Source organism: Xiphophorus hellerii, chromosome 12, assembly GCF_003331165.1.
Source record: "Xiphophorus hellerii strain 12219 chromosome 12, Xiphophorus_hellerii-4.1, whole genome shotgun sequence".
Taxonomy (NCBI): Eukaryota; Metazoa; Chordata; class Actinopteri; order Cyprinodontiformes; family Poeciliidae; genus Xiphophorus; species Xiphophorus hellerii.
Window position 1 is genome coordinate 33,715,742 of NC_045683.1, and position 23,892 is coordinate 33,739,633.

The 23,892-nt window shown below is 37.1% G+C and overlaps 2 protein-coding genes across 4 annotated transcripts; both read right to left on the reverse strand.

The window, feature by feature from the left end:
* Window positions 1-29: 29 nt before the first annotated feature.
* On the reverse strand, window positions 30-13,688 carry oclnb (occludin b). Of its 2 annotated transcripts, none has more exons than XM_032578062.1 (9): window positions 13,561-13,688; window positions 11,195-11,301; window positions 8,524-9,199; window positions 7,453-7,617; window positions 5,374-5,489; window positions 5,042-5,146; window positions 3,219-3,390; window positions 2,565-2,606; window positions 30-734 (listed from the first exon to the last, which is right to left on the reverse strand). In XM_032578062.1, the coding sequence occupies exons 2-9, from the start codon at window positions 11,245-11,247 to the stop codon at window positions 636-638; spliced, it is 1,428 nt and encodes a 475-aa protein (XP_032433953.1). In that variant the 5' UTR covers window positions 11,248-11,301; window positions 13,561-13,688; the 3' UTR covers window positions 30-635. The 2 variants fall into 2 exon arrangements, with proteins under 2 accessions (XP_032433953.1, XP_032433952.1); XM_032578061.1 differs by lacking the exon at window positions 13,561-13,688 and adding an exon at window positions 13,373-13,405.
* A 1,385-nt stretch (window positions 13,689-15,073) lies between these two features.
* Window positions 15,074-23,877, reverse strand: marveld2b (MARVEL domain containing 2b). Of its 2 annotated transcripts, none has more exons than XM_032578059.1 (7): window positions 23,765-23,877; window positions 21,825-23,068; window positions 19,040-19,075; window positions 18,777-18,955; window positions 16,826-16,997; window positions 16,691-16,741; window positions 15,074-16,407 (listed from the first exon to the last, which is right to left on the reverse strand). In XM_032578059.1, exons 2-7 carry the CDS (start codon window positions 23,049-23,051, stop codon window positions 16,306-16,308), a joined length of 1,767 nt encoding a protein of 588 aa, XP_032433950.1. In that variant the 5' UTR covers window positions 23,052-23,068; window positions 23,765-23,877; the 3' UTR covers window positions 15,074-16,305. The 2 variants fall into 2 exon arrangements, with proteins under 2 accessions (XP_032433950.1, XP_032433949.1); XM_032578058.1 differs by having other exon boundaries at window positions 23,761-23,877.
* Window positions 23,878-23,892: the final 15 nt, after the last annotated feature.

Sequence of the window (23,892 nt, forward strand, 5' to 3'; positions counted from 1 at the left end):
TAATGACATTTTTAATTAAAACTCCCGAGTACAAATTAATAGAAGATTTTATTGTGCACAATGCCGTTTACGTTGCAGAGATGAAAATCCTACACATATGTCAATTAAAGAACGCTCCAGCAACAACAAAATCAAAATTATATGATAGTTGTTAGAATGTAATTCAATTTTGTACACTTGATAAAACCCACTTGATAGGACAGAGATGCATCAATAATCAAAGTATAACTTCATTTTCCAGCAAGCTGCTGCTCTATTATTGACATGTATCCAACGAAAATACTATAAAAACACTTGAAAAGATTACATCTCAAATTCCAAAACAATCATATGATATGGATAACACAGGTTCATGCATTAAAACTTTAATGTATACAAAAGCTAGCTTTAGCATGTTATGTAGAAAGAAAGATGGCATTAAAGTGAATAAAATAAGCCAATGTATGGATGCAGATTAATAGCTAGATACAACAGATTTTATACACAGCAATTGAATTTGGAAAGTATTCTTAATGCAAAACTATACTCTTTTAGTCATCTCTTGTGGTGAGAATATAGTGAGAGACTTGGTTAAGACATCCTTCATACAGAGATTAAATAATATGCTTCAACTGAACCAAGTCACAGGAGAATGTTCAAGGGCGGCGGTCGTATTCACTGATTTTGGTCTTGATGTGTGACAGTTTGGATTTCAGATATTTACATCTCCTCTTCTTCATCTGGTAATCTGGGGACTGACAAGAAAAGAAAATACAAACTTTTCATCAACGTGGGTTGACTCATCCGAGACAAAGCCAAGTTCAACTTTGAAACATCTCTGGCTTAAAAACAATAAACTGAACCGCCTGCCCTTATAGAACAGATTTAGGTGTTTGGGTTGTGCCCAGTGCTTTACAGTGAGCTGCTGATTCATACACTTGCTGATACAGTGCTTGTCCTCGGCTAAATGAAGAGTAGCTCTTCTTTGATCACAGGAGCAGGTCATCTCCTGACCCTGCCAAATACAAAGCTTCAGCGTTGTGTTTATTTTTATTACAATTTTATTCTAGTTGATATCTTATTTTTAGTATAATTCCAATGCACTTTAGTCAATTGTTTTTTTAAATGTTACATTTATAAATAAACATGACAATGACTATCATCTAGCCCCCTGTGTCATCCTCTCTGTCCTTCCCTCCACCATTCAAATGAAGACCAAAGGATTTAGAGTCTGAACTAATTAAACCAAAAAAGATGAACTACTGTGACTTTGTTCTGTGTTTGTCCTTTACATGCTAAATATGAATTCCATTTTTCATGAAAATTTACAATTTTAGGAAAACCCTATTAAGGTTTTACACCAGCAACCTTCCTCACCATAGTTACATTTATCTTATTTTTAGAGGGACCCAACACATTTCATTGAGCGCTGACCTTACCGTGAACAAAACTGCTTTAATATTCCTAGTAAGTAATGTCCACCCATTGAAGGTTGGGGCATTTTTTGTCATTTATCCACTCATCTGGATGTGACGTGTTTGGGTCAAGAAGCATCTCATTAACTAATGTCAATTTGGTAGCATAACTTATTTTATCATGCTGTGATAAACAGTTGTAGTGTGCTGACAACATGCTGGCTAATATTAAAACAGCAAGTCATTGGCGGTTACCATGTCAACTGGTGACAGTTTAAAGGCAGGCTGGCTCTTTCTGCAGTCAGGTTGCATGTGCATCAACTGTATTTAAAAACAAATAATCCCTCTATTTTCATCATTATGGATAATCTTGTTTTTAAAAATATTTTTTAACACTTTTGTGACTTTCGTGCAGTGAAATGGTTGCTACACAGTGAGGACCATGGAATGGGAAGCCATCTGTTCTCTATACTTGCTTTGTCCACTGATCCTTTAGATTTTATCTTTTGGGAATGCTTATGGGAGGCTGTTGGGAGGCTTATGTGTTGACTGGGGTAATTAGAACATTCAGCTGCTAAGCATCTTTTTAACATTTATCCCAGTATACTACAACAAACAGAGATAATGAAGACTAACATGTTAATGCACTGGATGCTACATTCATCTAGGGTTGAACCTTTCAGAAAAAAAATAAGGGATGCCTTCCACGGTGGGGTACCCGCTGTGGAAGGCAGGCACCCCACGGCCTTTTTTATGGCTGCTTTTGGTAAAAATAAAGAAATTTAAAAAATCAATAGTGCAATTATTTATTTACAGAGATTGGTTAGAATACCCAAATATTATACTCAAATCAGAGTAGTATAACTTCAACATGTTAAGTAGAAGCTTTAAATAAGCAAGTGTAAAAAGTATTTAGTAAAAGTCTACTCAAATACTGTTTAATTGATCATAAGACATGATTTAATATTTTAAATGTGTCATTAGACAGCCAAAACTAAGTTCTGTGCAAATTCCGGTATTTTAAAGTAGGCTACTGCTTTAAAGTAGTAACTTACTTTAACACAAGCTGTTAAAGTAAGTAACTTTAACACATGGTGGTCCAAAGTACTCTTTAGTGGTGGAAAAGTCCATTGTCCACTTCATATTTATCATCAGCTTGGCTAACCTTACCTTCTTGAAGCTTTTGACTTGAGTGTATTCATTCAAGGCATCCTGTAGTAAGACCAATTCATTGTTAGTGTCACAATATAGAAAGATATTATTCAAGATTCATACACAACTTTGATTATGTAAAACACAAGACAGATGGCTGCTCCATCACTACTCCACTTTAATTATTATTTATTATCGAAGCTCTGAAACCATTACATGATAATAGAAATATACAATAAACACAAAGACAAGCTTCTAGTTCCCCATCTAACTCACTCCAGCATATTACAAAACTGACATCAAAGAAAAAAACCAAATAAACCCAACCAGACAGCCATGAATGTGTGTCGTAATCAGTAGTGGTATGCAGTACCAGTACTATTCAATTCCAGTACCAACACTGTAATTTGCACTCTGATGAAACCCACTTGTCAGATTAAAAGTATGTTTTAAAAAGATTTTGTATGAAAATGGCTTTCATTGGTCTGATGTGATATTCTAGCCACAGATATCATGTTTTCAGTAGCTCTAAGCACAATATCATCATAACAGAAAAAAGGCTTCAAAACCTCAGTCTATGTGGGATTAATCTAAATGTGTTTCACTTTGTGAATTGAGTCACTGAAATAAATTTATTTTTCAATAATATTTTAATTTATTTAATGCCCTCACCAGATACTGTGAGCTCCCCTCAGGGAGCCTGTCCAAGTCTCCTTCCAAGTCAGCTAGGTTCTGGTTTAAGTCATCCATCCCAGCCTGTAGGCTCTTGTATTCAAGATGGTCTCGGTCAAATTCTCTTTTGTAGCTTAGACGCTCTTGCTCATCCATAATGGGTGGAAATAAACTGTAAACAACAGCAAGATACAATCTCATATACAGTATACATACTGTATATACACACACACATACTGTACATACACAGGGGTGTCGCCAGGAATCTTGGGCCCCATGACAAAAAATTTTATTGGGCGCAGCTGCTGTTACAATTTTTTGAGTCTATCTGACCTATCAAAAGCGTCACAATTTTAAAGGCTTACCTTGCTTCCTTTGGTTCAATACTGATACTAGCACAATATTTACTGCTCGTGAATTTTACATCCAACAGTCCGCATATAATATGCAAGTAGGTTGCTTAAATTTTTTCTATTATTTTTAGATTACTGAAATGTCTCTCCCCACAAGTAACAGTAAAAGGCAACATGCAAAATATACATGAAGAAATCCTGTCTTCTCAAAAATGCTATGTAGTTGTATTTTATTCAAGCCTCAGTATATAACTGTAATAAAAAATATGTTTTCTTCATATTTGTTATAGCTGGCACCATGTTGTGACAGTTTGTTATGAGCTCCCTGAGCTGCTATTCCTGGTTAAAGTAATGCAACGTTCTGGCCAAAAACAACCACTCAGAACCAGGAGGAGGGTCTTAGTGCTGTCAATTAACTCATTCACTCACTACTAAATGTGCTAATGGTGGAGAAACAACTTATCGTTATTGCTAGTTACAGCATAGCACATAGCAAGGGGAAGGATCCGCCACATGAGATTGTGATTGACGGCACTAAAACTCTCCTGCCTCTGATCGGTTGTTTCTAGAAAGCACTGGGAGAAGGCAGATGAAATTAATTTTTCACAGATTATCTCTCATGCCATACTGTCACAACATAATGACAGTTTTAACAAATATGTAAAAAAAATATTTTTATAAAAGTGCAGCTTTAATTTCACTTAGGAGAGGACGGGTCAGGAGGGACGTGGGTTAGAACTGCTGCTGACTGACTCATCTGTTAAGTCTGGTAAGAGGTACAGGTACATGTTCAATATATGAATATGATGGTAATTTTTTTCCTTCGTTCATAGAATGCTAATGAAATAGAGGCAAAGAGTAGTCTGAAGCTGAGCTAATTATGCTAAATGGTTGATAATCTCACATAGTCTACCCACCTCTCTTGGAGAAAAACTGGGTTATAAATTGACACTCTTGTTTTTTTTCTCTCTCCGTCTCTCTATTTTCTGAAAACCTACTTTATTATTTTTCTTAGCAACATAGTAACAACCACAGTAGTTCTTGTCGTCTACTGACTGCTGCTGAACATGTCACCATCAAGCGCTCCAAGCAGGAACGAACCATTTCATGCAGATCCAGGGGGATTCAGGGCAAATGTGTTCTTTTTGGTCTGGGAGGGAGAACATTTGATTTTTACTGCTAAAAACTATTTTAGAAAACACAATATCATTAATTTTGTAATTGACAGGGCCCCAATTTTTTTTATTTCTATGAAAAAATAAAAAATAAATAAATTGTGGAGGGTCCCTGTCGGTCAGGGGCCCTTGGAATTGTCATAACTTTCCCCCCCTATACGGCACCTCTGCATATATATATATATATATATATATATATATATATATATATATATATATATATATATATATACACAGTACAGACCAAAAGTTTGGTACAAACTTTTGGTCTGTACTGTATATATAAATCACTTACACACTGAAATCTTCTTCTTCCAAGTCATCTCCGGACTCAAACCCAGCATCATATTCCTTCAGCCTGGATTTATAGCCTCCTGCAAAACTGCTTATGTCGGAGTCTCTGAAAACAAGAGTGAGAATCTTTAGGTTTTTGTATGAGCCAAACCATTTTTACAGTGCTACAACATACTCAGAGACAGTTTTTCCATATATAGTCCTCTGCATTCCACAGAGAATGCAGAGGACTATATACTAGTCCTCTGCCCCTTTTCCAAGTAGATCTAATTGGAAAAGGGATTAAAAGCAGTGATCTCCCAAGGCAGAAGTGGATTTGAATAACTAAGTTACCCTGGTAGGTAGAGAGGCTTGTTGTAGTCCAACTTGTCCAGGTACTCTCTTGAAACCCCAACTCTTTCATTAGGGTCTCGGACCAACATCTCTGGTTCACCTGACACATTCTTCACCTGAAGTGGGGTAATTGAGTTAATGTCAATTTAAAATCAGAAGTTCAAACAGATAATTCATTTAATCTAAACAGAATTCCATTACCCCTCACAAAAACCCGTCAAGTGATTATTTCATCATCATACTGAATGTTTCTACTTTCATTAAATGTGTCTGGAAATCTGTTTATCATCATCTTGCAAAAGAGGCAAATACAGACAGACGGACATCATTAGTTTTTTTTCTGTTTCTTTGAGTCTCTTATTCCAGAAGTCTGCTTCTTGAGTTCTATTGAGGTTCTTTTTACCCTGAGGTAACCTGTTTTCTTTTATGACAAACTCTGTGGGTGGAAGAGCCATGCACCAAGTCTGACCGGTTCCTCCACTCTTTCCTGCATGTCTGAATGCCACAGATACCATCACTGCCGTCAGCAGGAAGTCTGACAGAACTGTGTTTTAGTCTCCAAAACTGTCTAAACTGTTGAATGTTCTTCTGGAGGACTTGACTAAATTGAAAACTTCAATTTTTATTGATTTTTAAAGGCTGTTCTGACATAGTTACTAATGTTCCTAATTTCTCATCATTGGAATAAACTTTAACATAAAAGCTCATTCCAATTCTGCTTTGTGCTCAACACCTCTTCTGAGTTTCAGGACATCATCCTGAAACCAACAATTGCCCAACAGACCACACCCAGAAACTGCAAATGAAACCATCCAACCCTTTCTCACAGTTCATTGAGAAAGGTTTGAAAAACTTACAAAACAGTTTGCTTTGCATAAAACAAAACATGTGTAGCCTCTGCCAAAATAAACCTAACCCACTAACCTCTTCTTCTCTACCTTACATAAAAAAGTAATAATTTTTGAGACTTGGAGCCTTTGGATATATAACATCGTTAAATAGGAGTAATGTGTTATGAAACAACTTAAGGAATTACATGATTCAGTTCATATTTAAATAAATATAGATCTAATCATGACCAACATTACTACCAGCACAGTATTGGTTCCCTTTGCTACATCAAGACATGGAGGGTTCTAGACCCCCCAAGTTGTGCTGTAAAATCTTGCAATGAGATGTTAGCAGCAGATCATTTGAATTGGTGCCTCCATGGACTAGACTTGACAAACAAAAACTTGTATTACGCTGGGACGCTGTGGTGGCACAGGGGTAGAGCACAACCCACATAAGCCTTCATCCTCAACACGGATGTCTCCCCCTGCTTTCATTACCTACTTTACTGTATAACTACTCTCCTGGCTGTCTGAGCTAAAATATATACTGTATATATATATTGTGTGCACTATGCTTTTTCACCATCAGAACCAATGTCTTCAGGCTTCACAAACTAAATCTGTTTATCACTATTCCTTGCTTGGACCACAGCAGTATGTAGACTATTACTGACTATCTAAAGCTTTACTCAGCTCTATTGAGTAAATAGAGCTGAGCTATTTACTCAGTAAATAGAGCTGAGTAAAGCTCTATTTAGGGCAGCAGTGTGTGAAAAAAAACAGCTGAAGTTTCCCAAGCTGAAACTTGTGTGTGTTGCTAGTGGTGATGTCTAAACTTTTGTCAAAATATATATATATTCTAAAAAAAAAAAAAATGGAGAAAAACAGTACAACGGGTAAAGTTTTGATCAGCAAAGGAAAAGTGAATATCCCTTGACAGGTAGGTTCAGGAGTCTAATTTTTTTTTTTAGATAAATGTTGCAATTTCATCTATGTGTAGCCTTAATGCTGAAGTTGTCTATTAATCCAGATCACTATTTAAGAGCCACACATAAACATCAACATCATATTACAACATCAATACACAAAGAAATAAAGCCAACAGGTTACAATTAAAACTTATCTAACCGTTCACCTTTTTTAAATTTTTTTCCAGAGAGTTTGCAGTTAAAATTGAGCAGAAAATAACATTTTAGGTAAAGTGATCTGTTTTTAGATTGACAAACTCGTTCCCATTCCTACTTACCCACTCTCCAACACTGTTGTGGGGAGGAGAGTTAATAATCTTCACTTCCTCCCAGAGAATTCGGTCTTGGCCCCAGCGCTGGATCAGTGAGCGAGTCTTGACAGCAAACACCAGTAAGATGATGAGGCCAACAACGACCAGAAAGCCCAAGACAATTGCTATGGCCTGCAGGACAAAAGCATCCAATATCAGTGATCTAAAATTACATCTAGCTACAAGCATAGTAAATTCCTCCATGCTCCAAGTAAACAGTGTCTCTTGAAGGCTCAGATCTCTCACTGCATACTTAAAGGGTTAGTTGAAAAAAACATTTTCAACATAAAATCCTTACACCTTTTACAAGATAAAGAATTCTGAATGTAGCTTGGATTTGTTCATAACTAGATTTACACGTTAAAGAAATGCTTCATTTACTTGTACTGTATTGGCAAAGAAATTAGTTACTGTAGGCTAACATCATGTAACATACGATGGACAGTTGTCCATCACATTTAGCACATTAGTCAAACCTTGTAGTCTATTGTAAAGGATCACATGAAATTCCAACAGCAGCCAATGAATCTAATCGATTGTGTTTACCATCAGCATACTAAATGTATCATTTATTAAAGCTAAAATAAACCCCTACACAAGATGTAAATAAAAATAGCATCTTGTGACCAGAGTAGTTGAATGTTGCCTGGGTCACATGTGCAAAATCAAACTACTACCAACATCAAGGCTAAATAATATAAATAATATAAATTACGAGTCCTCAAAGTTTATGATAATATTATGAAACAAGAATAAATTTTCTAATATCCAATGGTTGGAAATAGAAGAGAAATTTATACAAATGTTGCTTCACCTGAGATTTAATAACCCTGTATTCATCCTAAAATTAGAATTATCTAATCGTGGTCCAGTAAGATGTGTACTGAATTTTGCACTTTACACACACAAAAAATTGGTTTTTGCTTTTACCTGCACACAAAACACACTCATACATTTTCAAAATGAAAACAGTTTCACAAAGCTTGTGCTCTGCTCTCACAGTCTCAAAAGTAATTGCATTAAAATAATTTAACTCACCTCTTGGGGCTCCACCACACAGTAATGGTAAAGGTACTGGTTGATGAAGATACCCTGGGCCTGAGTCTGTGTCTGGTATTGTGCACATAACTGGATCATCTGGTTGTATAACATAGATCCTGAGGATTGTGCGGTTGGGTTCACTGACACCAGGTAGACAATGGTGGAAATAAGCATCAAAAATGCTAAAATGGCACAGACAATAATGGGTGCTAGGTAGAACTTTGAAGAACGGGCTGCATTTTGCCTTGAAATCACCAAGATAAATATGACCAGCGTGGCTATGAAAGTAATGGCAGCAATGGCAATGATAAAGCCTTTGCCAGATTTGGGGTCAATTTGTGTTCCTCCATAGCCATAGCTGCCGGAACTGCCGCCAAGACCAGCACCGTAAGTGCCGCTGTATGTGCCACTGTAACTGCTGCCGTAGCTGCTGCCGTATCCACCGGTTAAACCCGGCATCAGGGCAGTTCCACCTCCCATGACACTCATGTCATAGTCCCATGCCAGAGTTGAGGCCACACACGCAAAGATGGCCACACACATGATGACAATGATGATGCACAGTATCTTCATCACACCTGGGGGGGAAGTCCAGCGATAGAATTGAATGTTCTTGTCTGCTTTATAGTAGGAGAAGGTTGGGTTTGACATCGGCTCACTGTGCCTATGTTTGCTGTCAACAGAAGAGAGTAGACAAGCTTTTGTCAATATATGAATGTCACAGTAGGTCAGATTCAAACAATAAGGCCAAATAGTAAGACTAGTACAGAGAATGTTTGCAGTAAATGTTTCACCAATAGCAAACTTTGATTACCTCTCAAAAGAAACATCCCAATAGTTGATTTTGACATGTTGGAAGCAACACTAACAGGAAATAGATTTACCATAGTTCTGCTTTAGCCATGACAGAATTATATGAAAGAGTGTACCATGTTTTAGCATGTGAAAATGTATACTAGAAGTAGTATAGTTTAACATTCTTATGATTTTAAGAGCTTGTGTTTAGCTCACTTTAATTAGTTGTTTTAATATTATTTACCTTGAGAGATTTTTAAAGCCTGACTGGATACAACATGATAACATTGTGTCGAAAGTCCAGTCAGTGGTTGGAAGTAGTACAAAGCACTGCAGCATAAAAATGTGATGCAGGTGATTTAGATGCCATGGAATATTAAAGTAAGCAGCAATGACTCATACAGCAACACAAAATCCTACAGCGGCAGTATATAAGTAAGCACCCATATACATGGTAATGCTATAGGAAGTTTTACCTACATGTTATTAACCTCTCACACGGTTCCATAAAGACTCCATCAATTTGATTGATAAAAGTTATACAAAGTCATATCTGAATTAAATATTCTAGATATAACTGTAAAGAATTAATTTCAATTTAGCATCAATAGCTTACTGAATATCATAGTTAATTCTAATTTTTTTTTGCAAGTATTGCCACAATTTTACAAAAGCAATTTTATTTACGGTTAGCTGAGAAAACAAGAGGGAGAAACATTTTCCATGAAAAAACACTGTATATGGATATTTTTCTGTATGCAAGACATGCTATTGCTATGTCATTTAACATTTATCTGGATGCTTCAGAGCTATGCTGTAGGCTGTCTCTTGAATCGGTCACCAACTTAAGACCAGATTTTTGGTGTCAGTGGGATGTAGTTGAAGCTCTCCTTGGATGTAAACTGGGATTCACCTACAGTGGTGTAAAAACAGTTTTTGAGCCCTTCCTGGTTTCTTTTGTTTCCTTTTTGCATAATTGACACTTAGGTGTTATAGGGATAGCTCTTAGGATAAGATGAACGCCAGGACAGCGCCGTTCTAAAATTGGGGATATTCAACTTGTTGGATTGTCTTGGCCCAATCTCACAGCATGTGATGTTGAACTCACGTTTGATCTCGAGAAGTTTTGTGGGATTTACTGTCTGATTTCTGAATGCTGGTGAGTGAAATCCGTTTGTGTGTGGTTGCTTCTGATGTGCACCACACATTCCACAACTCAAGCTGTTTTAGTTAAGATTTTCTATTGTTATGTGTGTGGTATTAGATTTTGAAAAGAAAATCAGTCATGAAGTTAAAGGTTGGGTGCAGATTGGTCTTCCAAAAGAAAAACAACCCTATAACATTCAGACAAAATAGCTATAAAGTGGCTACAGGACAAGAAAGTTCATGTTTTAGTGCAGCCCTAATCTCAGTCGTATGGAGAAGTTGTAGGTAAATCTGGAAAGGAGTGTGCTAGTGAGGCAGCTTACAAACATGAGTAAACTATATCAGTTCTAAGAGGACGAATGGGCCAAAATTCTAGTAAACTGTGAGATGCTAGTGGAAGGAAAGTCAAAAGGTTTGACCCAAGTCATTCAGTCAGTCACCGTTACTTACCAAATTCATATAAACTTGTGAATTCAAAAGAAAGAAACACAAAAACAATCTACAAAAAATGTAAGTTTCTGGCATTTAGCAAAAAATTCTGGTAATTCTAACCAACCTAAAATAAGAAAACGTGTCTTTTTATTGTGTGTAGGTAAACGTCTGATTTCAACTGTAAGTTAAAAAGATATTAAAAGTTGACCCATTTACAATGGGAAAGAAATTTGTGATGTATGATGCTCATACCTAAAAAAGCAAAGTAGAATGAGGTAAAAGTGTGATCACTCACTGTTTACTTCCACTTGGCGGGTACAGATGGTTGCTGTGCCGGTGGCTTGGCATCCTGGAATGATTCTGGCTCTCAAACTTCTTAGAAAAAAAGAACAATCCTCCGGACTTGAAGAAACAGAGAAAATGTTTGTATAAGACCTTTTGCTATTCATAAGAACTGTGACATTCAATGCTACAAGGAACTAACAACCATTAAGGTTTATGTTGAGGGCATTTTATTCAACTTCTCTTTTGATTTTTTTTTTTGTCTATTAAAATACACTAAGCTGTTCCTCGTCAGGGGCTGATAATTAAAAATAATAAGCACTATAGTATATTCAGAAAGTATTCAGTGCTTTACTCTTTTCAAATTCTCTTTGTCTTCTTCTACTCCAATTTTAATTATTTACGGATGTTTGAACTGTTAACTTTTGTTTATGTAGTAGGTTGCGATTCCTTCCTGGAGGATGGCATCGACTGAGATAATCCTGCCATTAACTAATCATTTTCTCTCTCCTGCTGTTAACTTTGTACTTTTAAAATTGTTTACAATGTTCATCAATCAGTTCATCAGTTTCTTGTGCATTCTGCTCTGTCTTCTCAAACCCCAGTCTGTCGTGGCAGATGGGCACTTGTACTAAGCCCGGTTCTGGTTCTGCTGGAGGTTTCTTCCTGATAGAAACTTTTTAATCTATTTTGAATAATTAATTGAACACACTGTATTGTTTGATAACATTCATTTGGAATGTACTGTATGTCATTGAATTGAAATGGGATTTTTTTGTACAGCCCTTGAGACAACATTTATTGTGAATTGGCGCTATATAAATGAACTGAATTTAGTTGAATTATTCTTAAGTTATGTTGAGTTGAGTTTTCTATAAAAACAGACGATGTACTTAAAAAAAATTACTTTTCAGAATAACTGGTACATAAAATGTTTTCTTTGGTCATCGTTCAGATGTTTCTAAAATGTGACTCTAGTACACCAGTTGTCATATCACAGCAAAAACTAAACAATGACGTCAAAAGGCATTATCTGTAGACATATGAGAGCATATTTGTCAGAGGACAAATATGTAGAAGGATACAAAAGATCTTGGAAGCACTAAGCATCCCAAAAAGCCTTCAAATGTAAGAATTTAGATCCGACTGCCTGACCAAAGTAAGTATTCAAGGAAGAAGAGTTTTGGTCAGAGTTGGCCAAAACCCAATGGCAACATATGGCGTTAACTTGTGGAGATAACAGAAAAATCTAGAACCGGCTTGTCAACCTCCAGTCCTCAAGATATTGTGTCCTGCAACTTTTAGATGTGTCCCAGGTAAAACACACCAGAATTGGATCGCTGGATGAACTCATCATCCAATGAAGTTCTACAGAGTCCTGCTAATCACCTAATTATTTGATTCAAGCATGTTGAAGCAGAGAGATATCTAATAGTTTCAGGACAAAAGCCCTCTAAAACTAATGTTTGACAGCCCAAATCTGTAAGGTCAAACATTGATAACCCAGTCCACTAATGTCGCATTTATGATACCTCTGAAAACACACTTTGGAAATTGTTAGACCAGGAAAAACTAAATTCTCTGGTCTGATGAAAACAAACTAGATCTTTTGGGCCTAAACTCCAGGTATCGTTTTTAAATTACATGTCTAACACCATCCCCAGTTTGAAGCATATGATAGCATTATACCATGGAGGTGTGAAGAAGTGAATGGGTGTGAATACTTTCTCGATACATTGTAATTTACAGATGAATTTTACATGCAGTGATTTTTTTTTATGTATGTCCATTTAAATTTTAGAGCAGTTTAGATAGCGATTTATTTAAGTTCCTATTTGTGTTTGGCAAGTGAATGAAGCAGTCTGATGGATGGCCCCTTCCAAATATTGACCTTGCTCAAGAGCACAAAGGAAAGGCTGCTGTTTGGACCCGAGCATGGTTGCGGTTAAAGGAACTGGTTAAAAACTAAATAAATGTTGCCTACAGATGCTGTCATTCGGAAAAATTAACAGAGATAGGTCAGGTTAGGTACAGCACTTTTAAGGGAAGACGTTGGATTACATGAAATACACAGCAGGTTTGTTTTATAGAGCACAGGCTAAAATAAACTTTTCAAGGGACTCCGTGATGCTATGACTAAAGTGCAACGGACACTGTTACTGAAATAATAACAAATTAGTTTTTCTGATACCTTGTAACAGAGTCGCATTAAAAAGTGTGGATAACAATGGACAGACTTCAGGCGAAAATTCACAGGCCTCAATAAAATATTTTTTTAAGAAAAAAAAACTGTTTAAGTAATCCATTGAAATAAGTTATGCCTTAATTAGAATACTTTTGGTCATCAAATTATCACGGTAAGATCAAAAAATGACCGACCTTGTGATGAAGCTGATCCTGAACAACAGAGTGGCGTCGTCCAAGAAGAACAAGCCAAATATGCGCACGCGCGAGCCAACATCCATCCACGCCCCGCGCGCAGGAACTCCTTACCTGGCCTCTGCAGGTGTGCTTGCATCACGTGATCTGTTCCTCAGGCCACACAGGACTATCCTGTCCCCACTCCATAACAGGTATTTATTTGGAGTGACAGTGTTACTCATAACACTGTCACTCCAAATAAAAAGAAAAGGTGTGGTCTTCTACAGTTCCCAGAAGCTGGACTTCCCACTCCAGGAAATCTTCTTCTGTCGCAGCTTTTATTTTTCTGACTAGTTTCAGTCGGAAAACCAGTCTTAATTTTAGCTCGTTGAAATGAAAAGCACTGTCGCTACTTCACATTGCATTATGTCCAGAAAATTATCAAGACTTTTAGAACAGACAAGGTCACACAACAGTTTTAGTCTGAATACGTAGGAATTTTTATTTTTTGTCTTGATTTTTTTACTTACCATAAGTATGCAGCGATTGTATTCATTCCAGAATTAATAAACGCTACAGGTGATTTAAATGCTAAAACGAATATTTATAGAATCTAAAATAGAGACACCTCATTACTAAGACCTTCCGGGTCAGAGGGGGACCAGCGAAATTAAGCATTGCGAAACCTACAAGGAGAATTACTGTCCCCAACTGACAAAACCGGCCGTTCAGGTTTTTATGGAAAGAAAAAAGAAACTTAAACCGCCATTTTGAGAGAGCCGTTCAGAGACACGTTGTTTGACAACATGTACAACTTTTATAGTCCATACAGCATGAGCCACACAGTTTGAACCATTTTTTTAACAGAAAAAAACCTGCAAAATAATTTTCTGCAATTTCTGCACAGCACATTTTTAAAAATCTGTTTCACAGAAAGAAAAAATTTCTCCTGCTCAAGTCCCAACGTCAAATATTTTTTATTCCTACCAGAAATACTTTTAAGACCTCTTAAAGTGGTAAAAAAAAAAAAAAAAAAAACAATAATAAATTAATATTAGCAATGGCATTCATAATATTTCCTTTGGACAATGACTGCTTTTTCAAAAATCTCAAATCACTATGACCTCTTTAATGCATAAAAAAATTATCTATTTTTAAGATGCTTACAACACTAGGCTGGTGGGCTAGGCTGCATTTCTTGTAAATCAAGAAGTGTAGCTTTTTTATTATTTATTTTTATAGAATAAATCCCTTTGAGACATAAAACCTTTAGTTAAAAAGAGGCGTATAGCAACATTATATTTCTATATAATGCTTTCTGGCTTTTTGGCTGTCCTCAGTGGCGTCATCGTCGACAGTAATCAGCAGCGGTTGCTGAAAATGTTTTTTTTTTTGAGTTTAGGTTTAAAGATGGCGGATTGAATGATGTTTTTCTATTAAATAAAAATTATGGACATTATATTTCTATATAATGTTGCTATACGCCTCTTTTGAACAAAAGGTTTAAAAGAAAGTCTCAAGACTTTACTAATCTGAGAAAGATAAAAGCATCAGATATTTAATATGAGATTTTAATGACAATTTTATGAAGAAATGTATTCAAATCTTTAGGTTTACTTGCTATAGTGCAAGAAACGAGGTCAGAGAGAAAAACTGTGTGTACAGCAATCTGTAAACCATTGTTGTGATCTCCAGCCTAATTTCTATCTATTATTTATATACTATCAAAAGTGATAGAATACAAATCAAGAAAAATACCATTAGGTTTTGAACAACCTCCTCCTGACTGCCTTAAAATGTTTGTACAATACTAATGTTTTCTGAGTTCTATCACACAAAATCCCGTCATAACTCAGTCAGACAAACACATCAGAGTCCCCCAGAACACACATCTGTTATAGGAAAGCATTCTAGAGTTCTTATAAAAAAACACTAGGTTATAAAACAAAACCACATCTGACACAAAATACACACATATAGGATTTAACAGTAAAGTTAACAGTAGAGTTGCACTGAAAACAAGTTAAATCTCACATTTTGCATCAGTCCTGATCTGTAGTCTGCAGAACTACAGCACAGGGTTTGGTTCACAACAATGTTTGAAAAGGCATTATATTACACTATATAATGCAACAGATGAGCTGCTTCACCACAAAACACAGCTGCAAAAACAGTCATGGTAGTAAAAAATTATAGGTGTTTCAGGAATGTACATAATTTTTTGTAATCTTTCTGTTCTGTTTGTTCATTGATAATGACATGGTGTGTTCTGTGCTCTTAAGGTTAGATTTATATCACTGTTGAAACTGTTAAGGAACTGTTCATTTCTGCATTTCTATCGGACAGATTGCATTTTCTTTTTTTTTGTATTCTGATTAAAAGTGAACATTGACCTTTGTGTGTTTATAGGTACTAATCATCAAGCAGACGTGAAGTTGAGATCTCGGACAAATCCGTGTTCAATGAGCAGCAAGTTATGTTTATGTCTGTTTTACATCCACATAAAATGTTTTCCTCAGTGTAATCTTGCCCACACTTTGCTGAATACACCATTCCATGTGTTAGTACAGACACAGGCTCAAATGAAATCAATCCATGTTTCCATGCCTGAAGCACATCTATATGATGGGACTCTTTCAAACGTAGGCTAATACAATTAAGGCACAGCAATGAGCAGATACAAGTTATTAACTTTAATTGTTCTTTTATACAACAAAGTATTTTTAAAGAAAAGTGATTACAGACATTAATGTTTCTAACACCCTAATCCATGGTATTGTTGTACTCCTGAATCTTCTGTTTGATGTGGGACAGCTTGCTTTTTAAGTACTCACAACGCTCCCTTTTTTCCAAATAGGTTGGGTCCTGACAAAAAAATGAGTAGAAGAGGAAATTAATCAGTGTCAGAAACAACTTTTTACTTAATTAAAGAATAAAACTCTTATGATGTTGCAGCTAAGTATGGTTTGTACACTATAGAAATGTTAACATTGATAAGTTCAATCAAATCTTTATTTGTCTTATTATGTCCCCTCAGATGATATTTATTGTGAATTGGAGCCACAAAAATATTGGAGCGTGAAAAAACTTGATCATAATAAGTGGGACAACGAATAGGCTGTAAATCTCAGTTTTTACATGTACTCACAGCTTTCTTCCTTTCATATTCTGATAAGATGCTACTAATCCGTTCTTTCTCCTGAAAGAAAATGAAAGGATTAATGGGCAGAAGCATTCGGTCTATGTCCAGTTTTGTATGTAGGTGACTGAGTGGGAGATGTACCATTTGACTTGAGGGCCTCGAGGGGAGATTCTGCATCATCTCATCCATCTCTTCAAACTTCTTAGCCATGATCTGGACTTCAGCATGAAGCTCTCTGTATTCAGCATACTGGTCATTGAAGACGGCCTTATACTGATCCCTCTCCTCATCCGAGAGGATGCTGGGATACTTTCTGAAAAGGCATCACACATCAATGTGCAAACAGAGGTAAATTAATTTTGTTTCAGGTTCTATAAATCCATTAGTATATATTCCAATAAAAACAAATAACATTAGCAGGTTTGTGGTTTTAAAGAAATATGAAGAGAAGAACATTTTAAAGTAAATATATTTTTAATTTGTATTTATTACGTGTTTGTTCCTTAAACAGCTACTAGGGAATGGTGATCTTGAGCAAGATGATTATGGCTAATTCCCATTCTAAGAGAATCATGAGTAAAGCACTTTTCAGACAGGGCTGTCATAGTGAGCCCTGAACCTACACTATGGAAGTTGTTCTGCTGAGAGTGCAGGGAGCGCTTTTAGAACATAGAGCAGATACTGTGGAATAAATGGCACAGTGTCAGCAGTTCAAACATCAATGTCATGATATGTGGTGTGAGGTGGTGAAGCAGATGAAGTGAACCCAGCTTGAAGTGAAGAAAGTGATGATTTAAAGATGAAATTAACAAAATCCAAAGTCCAAAATCCCAAATACCAGGCACCACAGATGAGCAGAAGGCAAACGCTCAATTCTGGTAGCAACTGGAGGAAAAAACTTGAGACATATGCAAACAACAAGACAGATAATGACAATGACCCGACAAAGATCAAGAAACACAGGTGGGTATAAATATACAGAGGGTAATCAGGGAATGAGACACACCTGGGAACAATCAAGGGGTAGACAGGACAACATGGAGACTCAGTGGACACAGAAACCTAAAATAAACACTCAGAAAAACTCAAATCCTTACAGTGAACATATAGAAGATATTTCTGTTTGGATTTCTAATGGTTATTATTATTATTATTATTATTATTATTATTATTATTATTATTATTATTATTATTATTCAGATATGTGCAAAGTTTTATTACATCTATTCAGCTTTCAGGTGTTTCAAGAACTCCTGATCATTCAAGGAACTTTTTTGAAAAAAATCTTTCTCTAGAAATGTGACCTGTGAACAGTTGTTTCCTGGATCCCTTTAGATTATTTTTGAAACAAAAATTAACCTAGCGGACCAAGAGAAGCTTCTTTGTCATTCATGTTGTTTGTAAATGTTGATTGTGCATCTGATTTGCAGGTGTACCAGAATCACACAAATACAAAGGTTCTAGCCTGGAAATTTTGTATGTGTTAAATTCTTCAATGCCTTAAATTCTATTAAAATCACCTAAATTTAGGTGTTAAAGTTCTGGGTCTAATTATTATTGATTCTTGGTGACAGCAATGCCATTTTATGTTGCAGTTTTCTAAAGTTGAGCTTTAGAAATGTTACGTCAATTAGCATCCTGTTCACTGCTTCAGTTATTGTCTATTTTTATTTTATTTTTTTTTCTGTATGCATAGTCTGGTAAGGAAAACAGCAATTCAATTGCATCCATTCTCTGATACAGGCCACCTCTGTCTTACTTAATTATTATGTTTTCTTATCTTTCCCAATAAAAGATTACATAGAGAAATCGACTCCTGTCAAATGTATGTATACCCAGGAAAGAGAAAATCATATTTAATGATCTACAAAATCCTGGGCTCTCTGGTCAACTCCACTTAAGTTTAACTTCAGATGGTTCTTTCAACTCAGCAATATTGAAACACAAGAACTTAGAGGCTTATTTGTTTTTAAGCCTTTTCAAACATAAGAAATGCCAAAGGGACACCTCAAAAAGATAACAGAAAATTGTATCATAAAAAGATGTCAACAGATGTAAGAACACATATTGGAAAATGGAATAGATCACTCACGCAACATAATCTGCTATGATGACAGGTTTGGGAATATATCCAGATGGTATGTGACCTCGAAGAATCTCTGGTTCTGCTGCCATGAGAGGAGCAGATCCAGCATTGTTTGGAGCATTCATAATGTCAGGCTGAATGGTAGGAAGAGGTGTCGTCTCTGAGGCTCTTGAGGCTGAATCCAGCTATAGCAGTAAACATTTAGTACAACATACTGTGAAGATGTCTATGCAGTATGGTGGGAAAAAAATAAAACTCTTCATACTCACTACAGACAGTGGGATGGATGATCCAGTGGTTTTCATCTAAAATTGTTGAAATGGATAGAAAACATTACAGGACATTAGCTATGTTAACTGCATAAACCGCTATGACCACATATATATTGGCCAAAGAAATATGTGTATGTGTGTATATATACCGTGTATATATATATATATATATATATATATATATATATATATATATATATATATATATATATATATATATATATATATATATATACACTGCCTGGCCAAAAAAAAGTCGCCACCTGGATTTAACTAAGCAAATAGGTACAAGCCTCCTATTGGATAAGTACTGCATAGGCAATTATCTTTCAGCTGGCAACAAGCTATTTAACCCCAGCTGATGCAATGAGTAACTCCTCATTTCTTAAACAACCATGGCAAAAGACACATCCTGTGGTCGTGGAAAAGACGTTAGTCTGTTTAAGAAGGGTCAAATCATTGGCATGCATCAAGCAGAGAAAACATCTAAGGAGATTGCAGAAACTACTAGAATTGGGTTAAGAGCTGTCCAACGCATCATTAAAAACTGGAAGGATGGTGGGGAACCATCGTCTTCCAGGAAGAAATGTGGTCGGAAAAAAATCCTGAATGATCGTGATCGGCGATTACTTAAATGTTTGGTCAAATCAAATCGAAGAAAAACAACAGCAGAACTCAGGAGTATGTTTAATTGTGAACGCAAAAGCATTTCCACACGCACAATGTGAAGGGAACTCAAGGGGTTGGGATTGAACAGGTGTGTAGCCGTAAGAAAACCTCTAATCAGTAAGGCTAACCAGAAAAAAAGGCTTCAGTTTGCTAGGGAGCATAAAGATTGGACTCTGGAGGAATGGAAGAGGGTCATGTGGTCTGATGAGTCCAGATTTAGCCTGTTCCAGAGTGATGGGCGCATCAGGGTAAGAAGAGAGGCAGGTGAAGTGATGCACCCATCATGCCTAGTGCCTACTGTACAAGCCTGTGGGGGCAGTGCTATGATCTGGGGTTGCTGCAGTTGGTCAGGTCTAGGTTCAGCAACATTGTGTGCCCAAAGAATGAGGTCAGCTGACTACCTGAATATACTGAATGACCAGGTTATTCCATCAATGGATTTTGTCTTCCCAAATGGAACGGGCATATTCCAAGATGACAATGCCAGGATTCATCAGGCTCACATTGTGAAAGAGTGGTTCAGGGAGCATGAGACATCTTTTTCACACATGGATTGGCCACCACAGAGTCCAGACCTTAACCCCATTGAGAATCTTTGGGATGTGCTGGAGAAGGCTTTGCACAGTGGTCAGACTCCCCATCATCAATACAAGATCTTGGTGAAAGATTAATGCAACACTGGATGGAAATAAATCTTGTGACACTGCAGAAGCTTATTGAAACAATGCCACAGCGAATGCGGGCTGTAATCAAAGCTAAAGGCGGTCCAACAAAATATTAGAGTGTGACCATTTTTTGGTGGCGACTTTTTTTTTGGCCAGGCAGTGTATATATATGTATATATATATAGAGAGAGAGAGAGAGAGAGAGAGGCAGAGGCAGTATTAAATTCCTCTTTATGTGGGTTTTATGAGATGGAAGCCCAAATTATGTAAAAATAAAGAAACAAATACTTGAAAAAGTCTAAACTGTGGACCCTGACTATAACCTATGAAAGTGTAATATTTTGAATGGAATTATAGGAATTACACAATGTTTCCATGACATTCTAATTTTTTGTAAAGGGTCTGTATATATTGTGGTCAAAAATATGTGTGTAGTAAAATAAAACTGATATGGACAGAGTCAAATACAAACCAAAGATTGCTAAAGCTCTTTGATTCTATATCAGCAACAATGGTTCAGAGCAGAGGCAGACACAACAGTCAAATTACTTCATCAATCAGTCAGTAACAAGTTAAACAGACATTCAAATTAACAAAAGATGGTGGTGAGGAGAACGATAAAATAGTGCTTAATAAATAACTTGAATAAAGTTATACTGAACTTTAATTCAACTGAATTCAAACTCTTTGGACTCAAGAAGGATTCAGAGAATTTCAAAATGTACTAATACTATATTAGAAATATATTTGACAGGAAAATGTATGTAATGATTTTCAATTAGAGCTACAAACAAGCATGCCAAAAAGACTTTCCCATATGGTGCAGAAAAAGTTCTTGACAATTTTTTTAGCTTAAAACTTGAAATGATTCAAAGAAAGTTACAGAGTTATAGAAGTTTGCAGTGCCCAAAGTTGCTTACTGCAGAGGTGTCTGTTATTTATTTATTTTATGCACCATGCACCACAACACAGCTTTTGTTATTTTTAATGGGCACCAGAAATGTATGTAATGGACTTCTTGTCATGTAGGACAGGTTGTATGGTGAGGGATCTGGTGAGCTTGATGAAAAACAATTACACTACTGCTTTTTTTCTTATTACCTTATATAGCATGGACACCTACAAGTAAAAGAATCCTGTTTTTACAACCCTTCTGACTCTGTAATCTAGCTCGACATGTTAGTAGTTCTGGTACCTTACAACCTTTCATGATCAATTCAATTGATTTAGATATTTGCCACATGTCCAGAGTAGCAAACAATTCAATAAAATCTCAAATATGTTTAAAGCCTGACTGCTTTAATACTGACTGTTTTAAAGTCAGTTAAAACAGTCTTTCTTATGTTCACATGGAGGTGGATTATAACTCCACCATATATGTAATGTCAAACTACTATCTGAGATTAAACATTTATTCATGAAGGTGAAGAGAGATGTTTGGGTCAGACCTCCTGTGCCAGCACCTCCTTTCTCATCCTGGCTGCTTCGTGCCTCCACAGCTTCAGACAAACTCCTGCACTGATAAAGTAGAGCACCATGGTGAGGAACAGGAAGACTATGGCTGCTGTTTGGCCAGCCTCTGTGCGACAAAATGCACCATTGACTCCATTATTGAAGATGGGCATGTAGCATAGTCCTCCTCTGGTTGTGTCTCTTACATACACTATACCTGCTGCCATATACAGCACTGCCAATACAAAGTTGATAGAGCACTCTGTCAGTGGCCACCAAGAGGAATCAAGAAGAATGGCTCTGTAGTACAGAGTCATTCCAAGAACAACAAGGATTACAGTCACTATCCATGCTATCCCTGCCACTACAAGAACAAAAGGCGTTTTGGGACCTGTGTAGATACTGCCCCCATTTCCATATGCTGAAGCCCCTCCACCAAGTCCTCCATACATCTGTGGCTGGGAGTATCCATACATATTAAACCATTCATTATCCTTGTGCACATAAGCACAGACACATGCAAACACAGCAGCTCCAAGTAGCAACTGCACACAACCCAGGATCCTGAGTAGGCCAGCCCAAGACTTCATGTAGGCATAGCGCTGATGGTACTCCTCCACCCGCTCCTGGTAGGTCTGGGCTGAGAAATTACTGTGCACTGCAGAACCCAAGTCCATAGCTTCAGTACCCAGCATCAATCCATCTTTCTCCTTTTGAAAGGTATAACCCCACCCTGACCCACCGTAAGGGTCCCGATAGGAGCCAGGAAGCGAAGGAGATGGAGGGGCAGAGTTGGGTGGTGAGCAGGGGACTCCTGTTGTGGTGTGGCAGGTGGTATTCTTATTGGCTGATGGGGCAGGGGAGTGAGGCTGTGTAGAAGAAGTAACAGGCCACCCTTTGCTGCTTCGACTCCCACTGTTGCCCCGGAAAAGGTTTTTGACAGAATCGGGAATAAAGCGACGAACTGGCTTGATGTCCATTGCTTCACAGTCCCCCTCAGCTGGTTCCTCATCACTGGAGGGATAGAAAGATTCAGGCCCCACAGCTGGCTGCTCAGGTAGGGGAGGAGGGGGGAAGGGATCTAAGCTGACTGCTGGCACAGTCACATGTAGTAGTGGTGGGGGTGGGAGAGGGGGCAGTTCAGTGTCCCTCCATCCAGGACCCACTGGGACCTGGTCATAGAGAGGCATTTCCCTCACACGGTCAAACCTAGATGCGGACATCACAACCTGAGCTCCCTCTGGAAGCAAACACAAAGAAAACATAACATAACATTGAGCCAAGAGCTGCTTTACAAATTAAAACTTTTTTATTCAAACTTAGCTTGAGTTAGCATTGGATTTTTAATACAAGTCCTTGAAAGCATTCATCAATACCACATAATTGTTATGTATTTTTTCTTGCATTGCCTTTAATTTAAAGATATGATACTTTGATTTGACCATAGGTTTTTTTTCTGAAACATGGGTGCATCTGTGATAATTCACTTTCCAAGTGTTAAGATAAGACACTATTAGATGTTCACAAAAAATGGAAAGATGACAAGGCAGACATGAGGTCAGGCAGCTTCCAACAATTGGATGTCAATTACTTAATATTATTGTTCAGCTCCATATAGTAAAAAAAAAGCATGTGCCTACTCTGGATATCCCAAGACTTTCCAGACGTTTCCTTGCAAGAATCATGGAGGGACCAAAATGTTTCTCTACCTTAGACTGTGAAATTCCTGAGTTTGGAAACTCACTAACACCAGCCAGTCAGACCTCTGGGAGTGTGACCTTAAATGCTAGTTTCACTATTTACAACACAGAGATATTCTATTGTGGAGCAAACAGACTTAACATGGCTGATGAAATGTGACTTGTCTTTTGTCTCACCAGGTAAGCTTCTCTGATTACTACTGTTAGTAAAGTCATTAAGAAAGCAGCTTACCTACTGATAATTCTCCGTTTATTCCTCAGAGTGCAACAGCTGTGGTGCTTGTGGCTGTGTCTCTGATTGGGGGTAAAGGCATCAGTATGAGCTGAGGGAGCGGAAGCTGTTCCCAAGTGTGAAACTCACTTG

Excerpts from the sequence above, each read along its gene's own strand:
- oclnb (XM_032578061.1), bottom strand. Across the intron at positions 2,607-3,218 it reads AGGGGAGCTCACAGTATCTG|GATGCCTTGAATGAATACAC; the intron begins GTGAGGGCATTA and ends GTCTTACTACAG. Across the intron at positions 735-2,564 it reads AAGTCAAAAGCTTCAAGAAG|TCCCCAGATTACCAGATGAA; the intron begins GTAAGGTTAGCC and ends TTTTCTTGTCAG.
- marveld2b (XM_032578059.1), bottom strand. The coding sequence starts at position 23,051 with ATGTCCGCATCTAGGTTTGACCGTGTGAGGGAAATGCCTCTCTATGAC. Across the intron at positions 18,956-19,039 it reads CATCCATCCCACTGTCTGTA|CTGGATTCAGCCTCAAGAGC; the intron begins GTGAGTATGAAG and ends TTACTGCTATAG. Across the intron at positions 16,998-18,776 it reads ATCATAGCAGATTATGTTGC|AAAGTATCCCAGCATCCTCT; the intron begins GTGAGTGATCTA and ends ATGCCTTTTCAG.